At 33.1% G+C, this 16,929-nt stretch overlaps 2 protein-coding genes across 6 annotated transcripts in view; one reads left to right on the top strand and one right to left on the bottom strand.

Annotated features, from left to right (window-relative positions):
* LOC130816041 (uncharacterized) overlaps positions 1 to 14,204 on the bottom strand; it is a 28,850-nt gene extending 14,646 nt beyond the window's left edge. The window contains exons 1-3 of one of the 5 annotated variants that reach the window (XR_009042690.1): positions 13,948 to 14,126; positions 13,206 to 13,276; positions 11,840 to 12,372 (exon numbers count right to left, since the gene is read on the bottom strand). The gene's annotated coding sequence lies outside the window, so the exon portion shown is untranslated. Of the gene's footprint in view, positions 1 to 8,808; positions 9,339 to 11,839; positions 12,373 to 13,205 lie in introns of those variants that run through there. The other 4 variants (XM_057682611.1, XR_009042691.1, XR_009042689.1 and 1 more) reach the window with 4 other exon arrangements.
* Positions 14,205 to 15,890: 1,686 nt separating this feature from the next.
* LOC130816043 (uncharacterized) lies at positions 15,891 to 16,910 on the top strand. Its single transcript, XM_057682613.1, has one exon. It carries the CDS (start codon positions 16,112 to 16,114, stop codon positions 16,547 to 16,549), a length of 438 nt encoding a protein of 145 aa, XP_057538596.1. The 5' UTR covers positions 15,891 to 16,111; the 3' UTR covers positions 16,550 to 16,910.
* The last annotated feature ends 19 nt before the right edge of the window (positions 16,911 to 16,929 follow it).

Genomic DNA, 16,929 nt, shown 5'->3' on the forward strand with positions numbered 1-16,929 from the left:
GTTGTGCAACTAGTGTTGTTTCATTTCTAATCGAGGCAGTGTAAATCACATAAGGATTAGACACCTCAAATAATATGAAATAGTTAATTGCAAATTGAGAATTTATGTGTTTGTCACCCAAAGGGGTTGACGTTTGGTTATGTTACCCAAAGGGGTTAACGATTGGTTTGGATTATTATAATTATTTTTCCCATGGCAGTTTTGGATCATTACGGTCACCATGGGGGTATGCATACTTTAGCCTTTGGCGACCCGAACAGGACGGGCAACGTCTTAGGTCGGTGGTTGCCTTGGGATTAGCTCTCCCAAGTGTATTCCTCCAAAAACATTTGAATTTGTACTTGAACGACCCGAACAATATGGGCAACGTTACAAGTTGGAATTATCTAATAATGAATGGTTTATACTTGAACGACCCGAACAGGACGGGCAACGTTACAAGTTGGGATTAATTAATAATAATTGCATTAGAGCCTATGCATGCTAGGATGAACATTTTGCTTGTATTCAACCAGATTGATATTTGTATGAAGTCTCTGACGTGTATTGGTTTGTTTCTTTGGAACCTTCTGTGTGTTGTCATATGACGACTAGTAGGTTGATTGCAGGTGGGGTCTGGAGTGAGGTCTCGACTTAGAACCCGTAATCATCAAGACCATGCTGTTATCTTTTTGTAATAGATTATGAATAGAAAGAAACTCTGTACTTGAGTAACAGGAGATAGTGTAGTTTTCTTTTCGCTTCCGCTTATATCAAATAGTTTGTATAGAGACCTTTAGACTCTCGAGTTGTACGTAAGAGATTCCGCCGACTTATTATCTTTCACGCTGGTACTACTTTCTGTTTTATCTATATTTCTTTATCGACAGAACGTTGACGGTCCTAGAGGAAAGTCTTCTCCGGAGTCCAAAGAGTGAACCGGAATTTGTATTTTCATATGGATTTCCGGGTCACTTAAACCGTGATGCCTTTTGGGCTGACAAATGCTCCAGCTGCGTTCATGTGTTTAATGAATCAAGTATTTAGTGCGTATTTGGATAAGTTCGTGGTAGTCTTTATTGATGACATATTGGTCTATTCGAAAGACCGGGATGATCATGATAAACATCTACGTTTAGTCCTGCAAACTCTGCGAGAAAACATGTTGTACGCAAAATTGTCAAAGTGTGAGTTCTGGCTGGAAAAGGTATCATTTTTGGGTCATTTTGTTTCTAAAGAGGGTATTTCGGTGGATCCGGCGAAAGTAGAGGCAGTTCGAAGCTGGTTGTCACCAAAGAATGTCACCGAAGTACGAAGTTTCTTAGGTTTAGCCGGGTATTACCGTCGTTTTGTCAAGGATTTCTCACAAATTGCTCGGCCTATGACTTCGTTGATGAAGAAAGAGAAGAAGTTCGAGTGGACTGATGAGTGTGAACAGGCCTTCATGAATTTAAAGGAAAGGTTAACTACGGCCCCTGTTCTTACTTTACCTGACCCAAAGTTGGATTATACTGTTTACAGTGACGCATCGAAGAAAGGATTGGGTTGTGTATTGATGCAGGACCGTAAGGTGATTGTTTACGCATCACGACAATTGAAAGTACATGAAGTTAATTATCCTACCCATGATCTGGAGTTAGTTGCTATAGTGTTTGCTCTCAAAATATGGCGACATTACTTGTATGGCGTCAAATATAGGATCTACACTGATCATCAGAGTCTGAAGTATCTCTACACTCAGCCTGATTTGAACATACGGCAACGTCGGTGGCTAGAGTTGATGACAGATTATGATTTGGAGTTCATATATCATGAGTGACGAGCGAACTTGGTAGCCTATGCGTTGAGTAGGAAGTCTAATTCCTCGCTGTCTGCCTTAGATGGAGTTAAAGAGTTGCATCGGGATTTTTTCAGATTAAATTTGGAAATGGTACGTAAAGGTGAGTTACAGGAGTGTTTGAATGCCTTGGCTATTCGACCTTCGTTCTTTGAGGAAATTTTAAACTCACAGGATAAAGACCTGAAACTTTTGAAGTTAAAGGAACAGGCACGGGAAGGAAAAGCGGAGGGATTCTTTGTTCAGGAAGATGGAAGCATGAGGGTTCAATGGTTGCTGGTGTTTACCAACAGGGGAGGAATCTTAGAAGGAACGTATCTTGGATGAGGCCAAATGTACAAAATTTTCAGTCCATCCGGGCGGTGATAAAATGTATCAAGACCTTAAGTCAATGTTTTGGTGGTCTGGGATGAAGAAGGATATTGTGGATTATGTCTCGTGCTGTTTGATTTGTCAAAAGGTTAAAAGTGAGCATAAAAGACCAGGAGCTTTACTACAACCTTTGGACATACCAGTATGGAAATGGGATGATATCTCTATGGATTTTATTGTGGGTTTACCCCGGACGAAGGCGGGAAATGATGCATTATGGGTCATAGTGGACCGTTTGACTAAGTCAGCCCGTTTCATCCCTATCAGTTGTCATTGGGAGATGGAACAGTTAGCTCGAGCTTACATTAAGTATGTCGTGCGATTTTATGGTGTGCTCCGTACTATTGCGTCCGATAGAGATACACGGTATTTGTCACAATTTTGGCAAACCCTTCATCAGGCAATGGGCACTACGTTACTTTATAGTACGTCTTCTCACCCGCAGACGGATGGGCAGACGGAACGGATAAATCAGATTCTAGAAGATATGTTGCGCGCTATTGCCATGGAATGGCAAGGGTCGTGGGATGAACATTTGGACCTGGTCGAATTTTCTTGCAACAACAGTTATCAGGCATCTATACAGATGGCTCCATTTGAGGCTTTGTATGGGCGTCCTTGTCGTAGTCCGGTTTATTGGGATGATTTCACCGAAGTGGTGACCTTGGGACCTGAGTTGTTATTTCAGATGACTGAAAAGGTGAAATTGATAAGGGATCGCTTGAAAGCGGCATAGGATCGTCAAAAGTCTTACGCTGATTTGAAGCGACGTACAGAAGAGTTCACCGTGGCAGAACAGGTATTACTTCGCGTATCACCCATGCGCGGAGTAGTACGTTTTGGTGCTCGTAGAAAGTTGAGTCCTCGATTTATAGGGCCCTATGAAATTTTGGAACGTGTGGGTAAGGTGGCTTATCGGTTAGCCCTTCCAAACTCCTTGGAAAAAGTACATGATGTATTTCATGTGTGCCAGTTAAAGCGATATCATGTCGCAGCCTCTCATGTCTTAGATCCCGAACCTTTAGATTTGGATACATCCTTGTCTTACTTTGAGAAACTGGTTAGAATCTTGGACACGAAGGTCCGTAGTACACGACGGAAGGATATATCTATGGTAAAGGTCCTGTAGTCAAATCACGAGCGTGAAGCGGCTACATGGGATACGGAAGACGCTATGCGAGAAAAGTACCCTCACCTTTTTCAGGTTAGTAGCGTTACGGGGACGTAACTTCTTAAGGGGGGTAGAGGGCGATAGAAATTTCGCGCGAGTATGTTAAATCTTTTGGTTGGTAGTTTTGTTTTGCAAGGGTTGTGTTATGATAACATGTGTGTTCTGCGTTTTCCGTTGCCATGCAAGTTTCGAGGACGTAACTTCTTTTAAGGGGGGTAGTCTGTAACACCCCGTAATTTATCGGGTTTAAAAATAAATAAAATATAATAAAATAAAGTATAACAAAATAAAATAAATAAGTAATATTAAACTATAATATTTTATATTGTTAATTATAATAAATAAAGTAAGTTTAATTTTATCGGTAAAAAGTTTTATCGCGTACGATGTTATCCTGTGACGTTTCTTTGCTGTTTTAACAAAAGTATAATAATTACTTAATTAATTTAAAAAAAATATATTATAATGGAAGGGAGGTGAAGGGGTTTTGGAGGGTATGGGAGGAGTCTTGTAACTCCTCTCATAATGGTGTAATTAGGATTAATTAGGTTGGTCCTTAATTTCCCATATTAATCCTAAACATCCTTTGTATTCCTACACTTCAAAGCCTCATGTGAACAAAGAAAAAATCAGAAAAATTTTCCTCTTCCTTGTGCTCTTGCTTTCGGTATTCACAAACAAAAAAAAAAAAAAAAAAAAAAAAATTTGTTCCCTTGTTTTTGTCATTCAACCTTTTGATCAAAGGGGTAAGTTTAATGGAATTGCTAATTGTAGATTTTATATACAAGGTTTTCTAAGATGAATTATATTTTATGTATGATGATATCCTATGACTTTGAGGAGGATTGAGTATATTTTTATGTAATTTTCTTTAATAATCTTTTAATAACTCTTAATTTTGTTAAAAAGATTAGGTTATGTTTCTTGATTTATATTCTTTAACAAAGTTTAAATTTGTTATAAGGATTGAGTTTATGTTGATATTTAAATAAATTTCTTTTATGGTTTAAATTTCTCTAACTAGATTTCAATTTGTTGGTAGAAATTAAGTTGGTATGGATTAAGTTATGTAGTCATCCAATGGTTTAATAATCCTTTAACAAAATTTGATTTGCTTGAAGGATTGTGTTATATTTATATATATGTGTCTTGATTTAAAAGGGTGATTTAGTTTTGTAATTTTCTACAAAATTGAATTTGTTAAGAGAATTAGGTATTTAATTTAGTTATCATAATTTATGAAATTTCAAGTCTCTTGAAGGATTTTTGTGAATGTGACCTTGCTAGAATTATTTTGGTCATGAGATTTAAAAGAGAGAAAGGGGTTGTTAATGTATATATAAAATAATAATAATGATGAATAAAAAAAAATATATATATATATGTATATGTAATCGGGCAGCAGCTGATCTGCCTCATTGAAATGCCGACCCCGAAACGTTAGTTGTTTTCCGTTACGTTAAAAACTCGTTAAACGCTTAAGATAATTAAAAATAGTAAATGGATGTTAGTAATTACGAAATTTGGTACCCAAGGTAATTGACGCGATCCGAACGCATTGGCGAAGTCGAATTTTTCATTTGAATTTTTTAACCTGTCCGAACTGGCCCTCAAAGTTTCTGGTCAGAATGCGAAATTTGGAACCTTTGGGAGTTCGATGTAAACAATTAAAAATTATCACCTCTTAGTGCTATTTCAGCGTATGGAGTGGATTAAATGTGTAAACACGTCCTAATATGTGATCGTTTTGTGTGTGTGTTATTTAGGACCTCGATTCATAAGACGGCGAAATTTCTGTCGTGCTTGAATATTGTTGTTTGCAGCGCTTAAAGGTTCACGCTTAGACCATACTGTTTATATATATGTGTCTTGATTTAAAAGGGTGATTTAGTTTTGTAATTTTCTACAAAATTGAATTTGTTAAGAGAATTAGGTATTTAATTTAGTTATCATAATTTATGAAATTTCAAGTCTCTTGAAGGATTTTTGTGAATGTGACCTTGTTAGAATTATTTTGGTCATGAGATTTAAAAGAGAGAAAGGGGTTGTTAATGTATATATAAAATAATAATAATGATGAATAAAATATATATATATATATATATATATATATATATATATATATATATATATATATATATATATATATATATATATATATATATATATATATATATATATATATATATATATATATATATATATATATATATATATATATATATATATATGTATATGTAATCGGGCAGCAGCTGATCTGCCTCATTGAAATGTCGACCCCGAAACGTTAGTTGTTTTTTGTTACGTTAAAAACTCGTTAAACGCTTAAAATAATTAAAAATAGTAAATGGATGTTTGTAATTACGAAATTTGTTCCGAACGCATTGGTGAAGTCGGATTTTTCATTTGAATTTTTTAACCTGTCCGAGCTGGCCCTCAAAGTTTCTGGTCAGAATGCGAAATTTGGAACCTTTGGGTGATAAGAGGGTGATAAGAAGGTGAAGGCCTAGAGAAATGGCCTATGACCCCTAAAAGAAGTGAAGAGATCGAGCCAAACAAGCCATGCCAAAAAGCCACAACTCGTCGCTCAGCATTACAGTCCAGAACAAAAGCGACGAGTCATCCCACAAAATGCCACGACTCGTCGCATATCTACTGATCTCAGCATAATAGTCCAGAGCCAAAGCCACGAGTCGTCTCATATATGCCGCGACTCGTCACATACTTTCTAATCTGAGCACTGCATTCCAAAGGCTGAGCGACGAATCCTCTCCAACTTGCCACGACTCACCGCACATTCACTGAACTCACATACCCCAGGCAGAACAAAAGCGACGACTCATCGCCCCTGATGTCACGACTCATCGCCAGCACGTTAGGTGCCTTTTTCGTGCGTTTTGACAGTTACTTTTTGGAGCCACTATAAATAGTGGTAGTTACTTTTTATCATTAAGCCAGTTTTTAATTTTTGATTTTTGAAAATTTTTCTTTTTGTTCTTCTCCATCGATAGCTCTTTGTTGTTAAACTCCATTGTTACGTTAAATTTCCTTGTAATTTACATTTACGTTTTTCTCAATTAGTAAGTTTTCTTTGTTTATTGCTTTATTATTTATCTTTGTGCATTGAAATCATTCATCTTTTTCATGTTTAGTGTTTCAATAAAGTCATCATTCATCATGAATTGCATTTTCATTACCATGTCTAGTGAATAGTTTTCCTTTCTAGGGTTAGGGTAAAAATCCTAATTCGAAGCATGGGATGATACTTTATCAATTAATTGTGAGAAATTTTGGGTCTATGATTAAACCTATGCTTAATGAATCTTAGTTTAAATATCTTTATTAACCTTTTCAATAAAACAGAATTTTGAGATTAGGATTAATTTAAGATTGAGATATATTTAAGTTAAATTCCTATTAGTTTAGCCAATAAAACGAAAGTTTGAAGTTTAACACTTGTAAGGTCTTAAACCGATGTTGATCAATAAAACGGAAGCTTGAGGTTAATTAGATCACCTTTAATTATGCGAATGACTCAAATTCATACAATTATGAGAGTAATTGACTCCCATGTTAGAATTAGGTGATTTTCGACGCCCTAGATTTGTCATATTATTATTATCTTTGTATTATTCATTGTCTTAGCTTTAATTATTAGTTTTTAGTTACATTGTAGTATTAGTTTTTCAACCCAACTACTTGTTGATCCCTGTCTCGTAGTCATAAATCGAACAAATTAGTGAACTCCCTTCCCTAAGTTGGACCCGTTTAGCTACACGTACACCGTGCGCTTGCGGTTAAAATAAAATTTACACATCATTAATCCCCATTATTTGTAGTGTCGAGATAATCCCGACGAGGTTTCAATTCCTTGAGACACCACAGAGGTAATCCCAACCGTTTCAAAACATTGAACCATCGATATCTTTTCTGTAACTATTATATGATTTCAAGGTTTGAAAAATAACTTTCTATATTAGGAAGAACATCTCCCTGTATTCAAACCATTCTAAGATAAAATGAAATACATATCTTTGTAATCCCTTTTTGTAACTATTAAAGATTTGATTAAGAAATCCACCCTTTTCAATACAGCAAGACGACAATCTCAGTCAATATGATTTCTTAATGAAGTCAAAATCTTCAATATAATCATATATGTGCTAAATAACTACAATAGAATAAACTTAACTAACTAATAAACATAGTTTAACTTTGGTTTTCTGAAATGACAAGTTTTTATTCAAACATTAGTACAACTAATCTATATCTTATTTACTTAAACCACCAACTATTCTCGATCACCAAAGTAATTAATATAAACAATAGTAAAACACTCCCTTAGTATACTAAAATTAATATAAACACAAAATCACATACTTAAGTACCGGAAATTTGAAATTACGGCGGAAACTTAAAATGATCATATAACTTCCTCCTCACAGTTCATTTTGTAATATAATTACACATCATTCTAATAAGTCAAAATCAATTTCTACTTATTAAGTTCATGCACAACTTCCCCTTATAAATCTCAAGTTCCCAACTCATAAAAATATTTCTTAAATTATATTCAAATACTAAATTAATCCCCAATTGGCCAACACTAACCCAATAGCATTTCTAAATGTAACTTTATAACAATATCAAAGGAAACACTTAACAACTCAATTAATATCTAAAATAAATATCAACATCTAATTATGAATTTCAAATTCAAAAACTCTTAGCATCAACAAGTAAACTCAACGTTAATCCTCACTAAAAGCCCCAATTTAAAACAAGACTAACAAAAATCTCATCTTTCCTAGTCCAATGTCAACAATAACAAACTTCCAACCATTTACAACAATTTCTACCAACACATACAATTTAAGCTCAATAAAGTTTAGTTGGATGTGGTGTGCCTTTAATATCAATTTCTTTACTTTGGATTCAATCTACTTATTGCTAATTTAATTCATGCATTCATCATCAATCTAACCAATTAAGACCCAAAAATTATTAATCAATAATTGATCATCAAATTAAACCATCAAAGGAACATTATCAGCTAATGGCCAAAACCGAACTCAACCCGAGAGTAACCTTAAGAAATTCTAACAATTTCACAAATTTACTACTTTTTCTTTCTCAAAATTTGACATCTCAAACCACCTTCTAATTTTAAATAAAATCACAATTTAAGGAACTTCTATCTCAAAGTTTACTTAAATACGTTTCATGTAATTCCAAGACCCATTAACAATATCATTTATTATAATTTCAAGACTAAAAAATACTACAAACTTACTAAAATTAATCTCATCACAAATCTATAACAACACCAACAATCTTTAATTTTTTTTAAATTTATAATTCTCTTAATATTTGTTGAGTGTCAAGCAATTAACTATTTATCACACCATACAAATTAAGCTCAATTAATTTCATTTTGGTGAGAGTGTACCTTAGGTATCTGATTCTTCGATTCAATGCTATATACTAACCCATTTATGAACTGATTTTACCCAAATTGAACTTGAATGAAAAATCCAAATTTCAATTTGTACACCCTAACTTCAATTTAACACAAAGGGAAAGGGTTTTTATTTTAATTGAGAACAGGAGGTGGATGCCTTAGAGGTTGGTGGCACGCTAGTGGTGGTGTTGGGGTCGCGTGGCAGTGGCGAGTGAGGAATAGGGGTGTAATTGTGCAAGTATGGTGCTGGTGCTGCGGGGTTGAAAAATGTGATTGTTTGTGTTTATGTTTCTCAACCATTTTAGTAAGAACATGGGTAATAAAGTAAACATAATAAGATAAGAGTAAAGAGATGAGTATAAGGGGAGGTTTCACGTGAGAATTAGAATACTTTTACTATTTTCTTTTTTTTTCTTTTTTTTTTTAATATTTATCCTTATCTTTAGTATGATTACAATATTACTTGTATTTTAAATCCTAATTTGTTGTACTTATCTATGAATCTATCAATACTACTACTACTAATACTACTACTATTATTATTTTTATACAAAGGAGAAGAGATAAATTGAGAATCAACCAAAAATATTTAAAAGTACTACTTTATTTATTTTCAAAGTAAAATTAAATTCATTTTATATTATATTTGATTATTTTCTTAAACAATTCAAAATGATTTTTTATTATAAATTCTTTAAGGACATTAAAAAAAATTTTATTAAAATAAGATTTATTAGACTTAGTTTAAAACAAAATTTAAGGCGCTAAAAATTGCGCATGTTACACTCTCTCCAACTTAAAAAAAAGTTTCGTCCTCGAAACTTAAAAAGAAAGCTTTTGTGCAAAACAATATAATACCTTTAGAGAAAAAAAATTATTAAATGTCACTCTACATAAAAATCAAGAATAAAAAGATAAATCATTGCTTTTTCAAAATACTGATTATGCCTATAATCTGCTATTATCTTGAAAATTCTACATTACTTGATTTCTAGTTTCAAAGATTAGAGTAAAGGTTGATCAAGTCTTTACTCTAACTTGATTTCCTGTATCGAAAATAAAATTTCACAACAGGCCAAATTATTGGTTCAATTCTTAAAAAGATTTTTGTTAAAGTAATAAAAATTTTCATAGAAATGATTGCTACTTAACTTTTGTATAAATCAACAGTTAATCTAAGTTCAAATCCTCAATTTCATAATATGGTAAGTCACCATCATCGGAAATGATTTTCTCATTGCGAAGCTGTTGCGTCCTAAACTCTTTTATTTCGAGTTTCTTTCTTTGTTTGCTTGTTATCCTTGAGCTCATGATTGGCGCACCATCAAGCATTGCAACTTTATTCAACAATCTCTCCCTAGAGGCACTTAAGTATCAATAATTATTTAAAAATTAATGATTTAAAACTTTTGTCCCAACTTTAAGATAAAACTTCCAAGCAGTATGTATTATGAGTAGACCTTAAATTACATGGCAAGCTTCGTCACAATATAAATTTATCAATCAGAAAATTTCTTTAGCACCATAAATCTTTGTAATCATTTAGTTGAATACAATCATAACCCATAAACGTTTTCTTAATTACGTTTCCTTACTTCTAATACATACTCAACCACACTCAAACTCATTCCATATTGCTCAGGAAAGATACATTGTTCACCATTCAAACTTGACTCATTAGTCATAACCTCTTACCACATTATAATCTAATATCTTCCAAACAAAATTCTTCAAACAATCACTAATGTAAATTTTGAAAATATCCACAATCGATCACTTTCATGCAGTAAACATTTAGTTCCTTATACTCCACAATTTTCTTTTAACAATAAATTTATCAATCAATCTTCAAGTAAGCAAGGCATTCTCATTAATCCATTATTACTCAACCTTTGAAACATATATGTAATGATATCCATAATCATTTATCCTTATAACCTAATTGTTAAGTCAATCCCTCTTAACATTTACTTCTATGTGAATTCTTAACAACCAAAAAAAATCATAACTCAACCTCAACTGAGTTACAAACCTTAAATTCCTCAATGCTCGGAGATAAAGATCCGTGTGCACCTAAAATAGAATAAGCCCTGATAGGCTGATACCAAGTGTAACAGCCCGAAACTAACCAGTTGATTAAACAAGATTAATTTAAACTAATGCGGAAGCTTAACACTTATATCGGGCTATTACGATGATAATATAATCAATTACTCAACTGATTATATTTTCTACTTGACATTTATCATGAATTTAAATATCAGAGTTTACAATCTTTGAAAGATGTAAAGAAATTACATTATAAGAATCATTTGAAACAATTTAAAATATATAAATTTCAGCAGAAAATTCGGCAGAGCTCTGTTTGTAAATCGGATAAACTAAAATTTTTCCTTTCGACTTAAAGTCACCCTACAATTTTAAAACCAACATTTCAAAATAACAATCAGCAGGACGTCTGAAATCACATCACCTCATAGGGTGGAATGGTTTCTCCAAAAATCCATAATAAGTGATAAAATAATTTTAAATAAAAGATTTCCTTTACTTACATTCTTTTATGTGATTGGTTGAGATTACTTTGTTGATTACTAATCTTTACGCTTTCAGCTGCCATTGACTTCGTCAATCTCAATCTTCTCAAAATCTGTCCCATACTAGGACAGGTTTAAAGAACAAAACCACATAGTCAGCTTATGCTGAGTACACATTTAACGTAGCTTAAATCCTCTCACAACCCAACCAAAATACTTATTATATATAACATATAGCAGAAAAGAAACCTTACAATTATATTTACACAAACTTATTGGGCACCGCTTTGACTGTACAACGACTCTAAACTTCAGGTAGGTCATGTATCGGCATGTAGTATTAGCTTAACAGACTGAGCTAGGTACCATACTATAAATCTGAATACATTGCATGTAGGATTTATTAATCATATGCTACAAAACATTTATTTTTGCAAACACAACACTATATAAATACATTATAAAATATTTTTCTTTATGCTACAAAATCAAATATCTTTCCACTTTCTTTGCCAAATCATTTTCTTTCAAGATTAGAAATCACCATTCAATGGATAGAACTTTCTTTTCTGTTTTATTTACTTAAGCTTTTCCTTTCAAAGTCTTTAAAACATATATCTATGGAATGGAACGAAATTTCTTTCCATCGGGCTAGCTAGGCCCTCCGGATAACCATTAGACAAAGATCCCTAGTGTGCACACCCCACATACGGTCAAACCGTAGCAGAAGATCTAAGTCCGAGGTACTGATCAACGTACCCCCCAAGTATTATGTAGTGTTGAGATAATCCCGACGAGGTTCTGATTTCTTGAGACACCATAGAGGTAATCGCAACCGCTTTAAAACATTGAACCATCTATATCTTTTCTGAAATATTCTATGATTTCAAGGTTCGAAAAATAACTTTCTATATTAGGAAGAATATCTCCCTGTATTCAAACCATTCTCAGATAAAATGAAATACATATCTTTGCAACCCTTTTTGTAACTATTAAAGATTTAAATAAGAAATCCACCCTGTTCAATATAGCAAGACGACAATCTCAGTCAATATGATTTCTTAATGAAGTCGAAAACTTCAATATAACCATATATGTGCTAAATAACTACAATAGAATAAACTTAACTAACTAATAAACATAGTTTAACTTTGGTTTTCTAAAATGACAAGTTTTTATTCAAACATTAGTACAACTAATCCTATATCTTATTTACTTAAACCGCCAACTATTCTCGATCACCAAAGTAATTAATATAAACAATAGTAAAACACTCCCTTAGTATACTAAAATCAATATAAATACAAAATCACATACTTAAGTACCCGAAATTTGAAATTACGGTGGAAACATAAAATAAGCATATAACTTCCTCCTCACAGTTCAATTTGTAATATAATTACACATCATTCTACAAAGTCAGATTCAATTTCTACTTATTAATTTCATGTACAACTTCCCCATATCAATCTCACGTTCCCAACTCATAAAAATATTTCTTAAAAATATATTCAAATACTAAATTAATCCCCAATTGGCTAACACTAACCCAATAGCATTTCTAAATGTCATTTTATAACAATATCAAAGCAAACACTTAACAACTAAATTAATATCTAAAATAAATATCAACATCTAATAATGTATTTCAAAATTTAAAAACACTTAGCATCAGCAAGTAAATTCAACGTTGATCCTCACTAAAACCAGACTAATAAAAATCTCATCTTTCAATTCCTATCATCAATTCCTAGTCCAATGTCAACAATAACAAATTTCCAACCATTTACAACAAGTTCTACCAACACATACAATATAAGCTCAATAAAGTTTAGTTGGGATGTGGTGTACCTTGAATATCAATTTGTTCACTTTAAATTCAATCTACTGATTGCTAATTAATTCATGCCTTCATCACCAATCTAACCAATTAAGACCCAACAATTATTAATCAATGATTCACCATCAAATTAAACCATCAAAGGAACATTATCAGCTAATGGCTAAAATCGAACTCAACCCGAGAGTAACCTTAAGCAATTTTAACAATTTCACAAATTTACTACTTTCTCTTTTTCAAAATTCGACATCTCAAACCTCCTCTAAACGTTAAATAAAATCACAATTTAAGGAATATCTATCTCAAAGTTTATATATATAAGTTTCATGAAATTCCAAGACCCATCAACAATATCATTCATTTTAATTTAAAGACTAAAAAATACTAAAAACTTACTAAAATTAATCTCTTCACAAATCCATAACTATACCAACAATCTATAATTTCTTTTAATTTATAATTCTCTTAACGTTTTTTGAGTGTGAAGTAATTAACTGTTCATCACAAAATTCAATTTAAGGTCAATTAAATTCATTTTGGTGTGAGTGTTCCTTAACTATCTAATTCTTCGATTCGTTGTTATCTACTAATTGATAATCCATTTATGGCTTCACCTTCCCATGGATGAACTTGCCCTCTTTAATTGAATCTCATTTATGAATTGATTTTACCTAAATTGAATTTGAATGGAAAACCGAAATTTCAGTTTGAAAACCCTAACTTCAATTTAACACAAAGAGAAAGGGTTTTTACCCAAATTAAGAATAGGAGGTGGTTGCCTTGGCGGTTGGTGGCACGCCAGTGGTGGTGTTGGGGTCGCGTGGCAGTGGCGAGTGAGAAATAGGGATGTAATTGTGCAAGTATGGTGCTGGTGCTGCGGGGTTGAAAAATGTGATTGTTTGTGTTTATGTTTCTCAACCATTTTAGTAAGAACATGGGTAATAAAGTAAACATAATAAGATAAGAGTAAAGAGATGAGTATAAGGGGAGGTTTCACGTGAGAATTAGAATACTTTTACTATTTTCTTTTTTTTCTTATTTGTCTCATCGACATAGTATAAACCTCCTCGTTCAGTACCATGTCCAATGACTGTCTCGATCTGAGCACCCTACACAATACAACCAGTAGATGACATAAGAACAATTAAGCTCCTTGGTTAACTGACTCAAATATAATAATTTATGAGAACAAATTGGGAATTAATAAATAATTTTTTATATGAATTGACGAGAACACATCAACAGAATCAACACTTTGGTCACGGACACACTCCCTATTTACAGTTTGTATATGAGATCGAGATGTGGGTATGTGTGTAAAAATATCTTTAGGATCAAAGGTCATTATCAGTGGCATCGCAGTCAAAAATCTGTGAAGGGGAATTGGGTTGGTATAAAATACTTAAAGCCTTAGTGAGTAAAGGACAAGTGTTAGGTTGGTAAGAGGGAGATATGGGTTGTTTTTGGGTATTTCAAGGAGTGGTTTCTAAAATTAGGGCTAGGATTTGAATGTTCATATGATACCTCTATATAAGGGGCTAATTTAGGTAAGTTTTCATTTTTCCGTTCCCTTTCTCCACTGCCATTTGTTCTCTCTTCTTTCATGGATCATCACGACTATTGAACCTCCTTGCGAATGGCGGCATACCCAATGTCTAACGATGGTAAAGGCATTTGATTTAACAAATCCCGACGCTCCTTGCATTGTCATATGAATCATTTATTCCAGCAAGAAATTGGTACAATCTTTGTGTTTGAATGAAGGTATTAAATAGTGTGATATCCTTTGTGTCTTTCATTGGATTTGGCATCCTCTTATCAATCTCCTTCCATATGGTGTTTAATTTTCCAAAGTACACCTCAATGGCGTTTTTATTTTGTTTAATAGACGTAGCTTTTGACTCAGATCAAAGATTTGGAGTTCGTCACGTTCACTGCCAAGAAGGGTCTTTATACCCACCCATAAATCCCATGTTGTGTTGTAATCGAGGAATTGGTTGACAAGATCTGGTTCAAAATTCGTGATGATCCATGAAAGGACCATCGAATCCTTTTGTTTTCATTGCTGATAATTCGGATCTGTTGGACTAGGTGGGGCGGCAATGATATGGATGAGTTGTCCTCGACCTTCAAGGGCTATGTGTATAAGTTTACACAATTTGGTGTAATTTTGGTAGGTTAGTTTTCCAGCCACCCTTAACTACGGTGCCGATGAGTCGCCGCCTTGGTTTTCTTTGTTTATTTTTTGGAACAATTGAAATATGTGACCATTGTGACTATGTAGTTTTCTGTGTTTGTTTCTTGATCGGAATCTGCCGTGACATGTACGTATTAAGGGTAAATGATGAATGCCAAAAAAGGTTTCGCCGATTTCGAAAAAACCTTACGGCTCTGATACCATGAAAAATAATAATAATGCGGAAATAAAGACATAAAATAAGAATTTAGGGTTGAAATACTGTTTTGTATTGAATTCCAATAATTACAGAGAGTCCCTATAAATACATAAATTAGACAGCTAATTATAGAAACAAAATTAATTAAAATACTTAACAAAAAAAATATAATCACACTAATTTTACCGAAAATATTCACTTTCCTACATCTACAACTTGGACTCATCCAGTCTGTGGTCAGCAAGTTGGTGTAGTTAGGAAAGTTGACATCGTAAAGCAGGTGAGGTGACCCACAACTCACACGCTACAACTTGGATAGTTGGAGTACAAGTCATCCATCCGTCCCTTTGAAAACTTTCCCGCGGTTCGCCATTTTAGACTTCAACCCATGATTTTCTTTGATTTGATGCTTCCTTTTTCTTCCTTCTTTCCTTCCTTCATTTTTAATATAGAAGTATAGAATTCGTTAACTTGTCAACTCAGCTAATCTCTATTTTCCTTCTCTGATATACTTTAATTTGATGGCTGCTTCTCAAGAAAATGCTTTTCTAATGGAAGCAAGTGCAACCGATCTAGAGCTCCAGGAACAAGGATGCGGATGCTTTTCAACGACTTTCCGATCGTGTTTTCGATCCCGAAAACTAGACGCTGATCGAGTCAATCTGTTGGCAGAGAGACAGGAATACAGGGAATCCTGGGTGGTGAAACAAGTAAAGAAATTGAGAGAGGTATCTGAATTAGTAGCTGGACCTAAATGGAAGAACTTTATTAGGAAAATCGGTGCTTACTTCAATACTAATAAAAAGAGGAATGATTTTCAATATGATTCTTTTAACTATACTCTAAATTTCGATGATGGAGTCCATGATGATGATCAACATGCTGCTAATCTTGGGTTTTCATCCAGGTTTGCTCCTCCAGTGCTCAACAATAAGAAGGCTAGATCATCATCTTCTTAATCTTTTATTACTTTGATTCTCTGAAATGAGAATTCATGTATATGCTAAAATTCTACTTATTTCTTTGTATGAAATTGAAATTCTCTCTATACATAGCTATGATATGAATTGTCAACTCAGTTTTTGGGGCTTTTTGTATAATCATTTGTTTTTTTTGACACAATTAAATTTAAGATATTAAAAGTTTTCTAGTTTTTAATTGATAGTAATATATAATTTTTTAAATTGTATCGAAATAATAAATGTTATTCTGACTACAGTTAGTTGAAGATGAGAAAAATATTTGTACAAGACATAAAACAACTGTTCTATTAAGATATGTTTAATGAAATTGTCAAATAATTAAAAATTTATACTCTTTTAATTTTTGCTAGTTTCTA

This window comes from Amaranthus tricolor, chromosome 6 (assembly GCF_026212465.1).
Source record: "Amaranthus tricolor cultivar Red isolate AtriRed21 chromosome 6, ASM2621246v1, whole genome shotgun sequence".
Taxonomy (NCBI): Eukaryota; Viridiplantae; Streptophyta; class Magnoliopsida; order Caryophyllales; family Amaranthaceae; genus Amaranthus; species Amaranthus tricolor.

Bases quoted from the DNA above. Each gene is read 5' to 3' on its own strand.
- LOC130816043 (XM_057682613.1), top strand. From the start codon at position 16,112: ATGGCTGCTTCTCAAGAAAATGCTTTTCTAATGGAAGCAAGTGCAACC.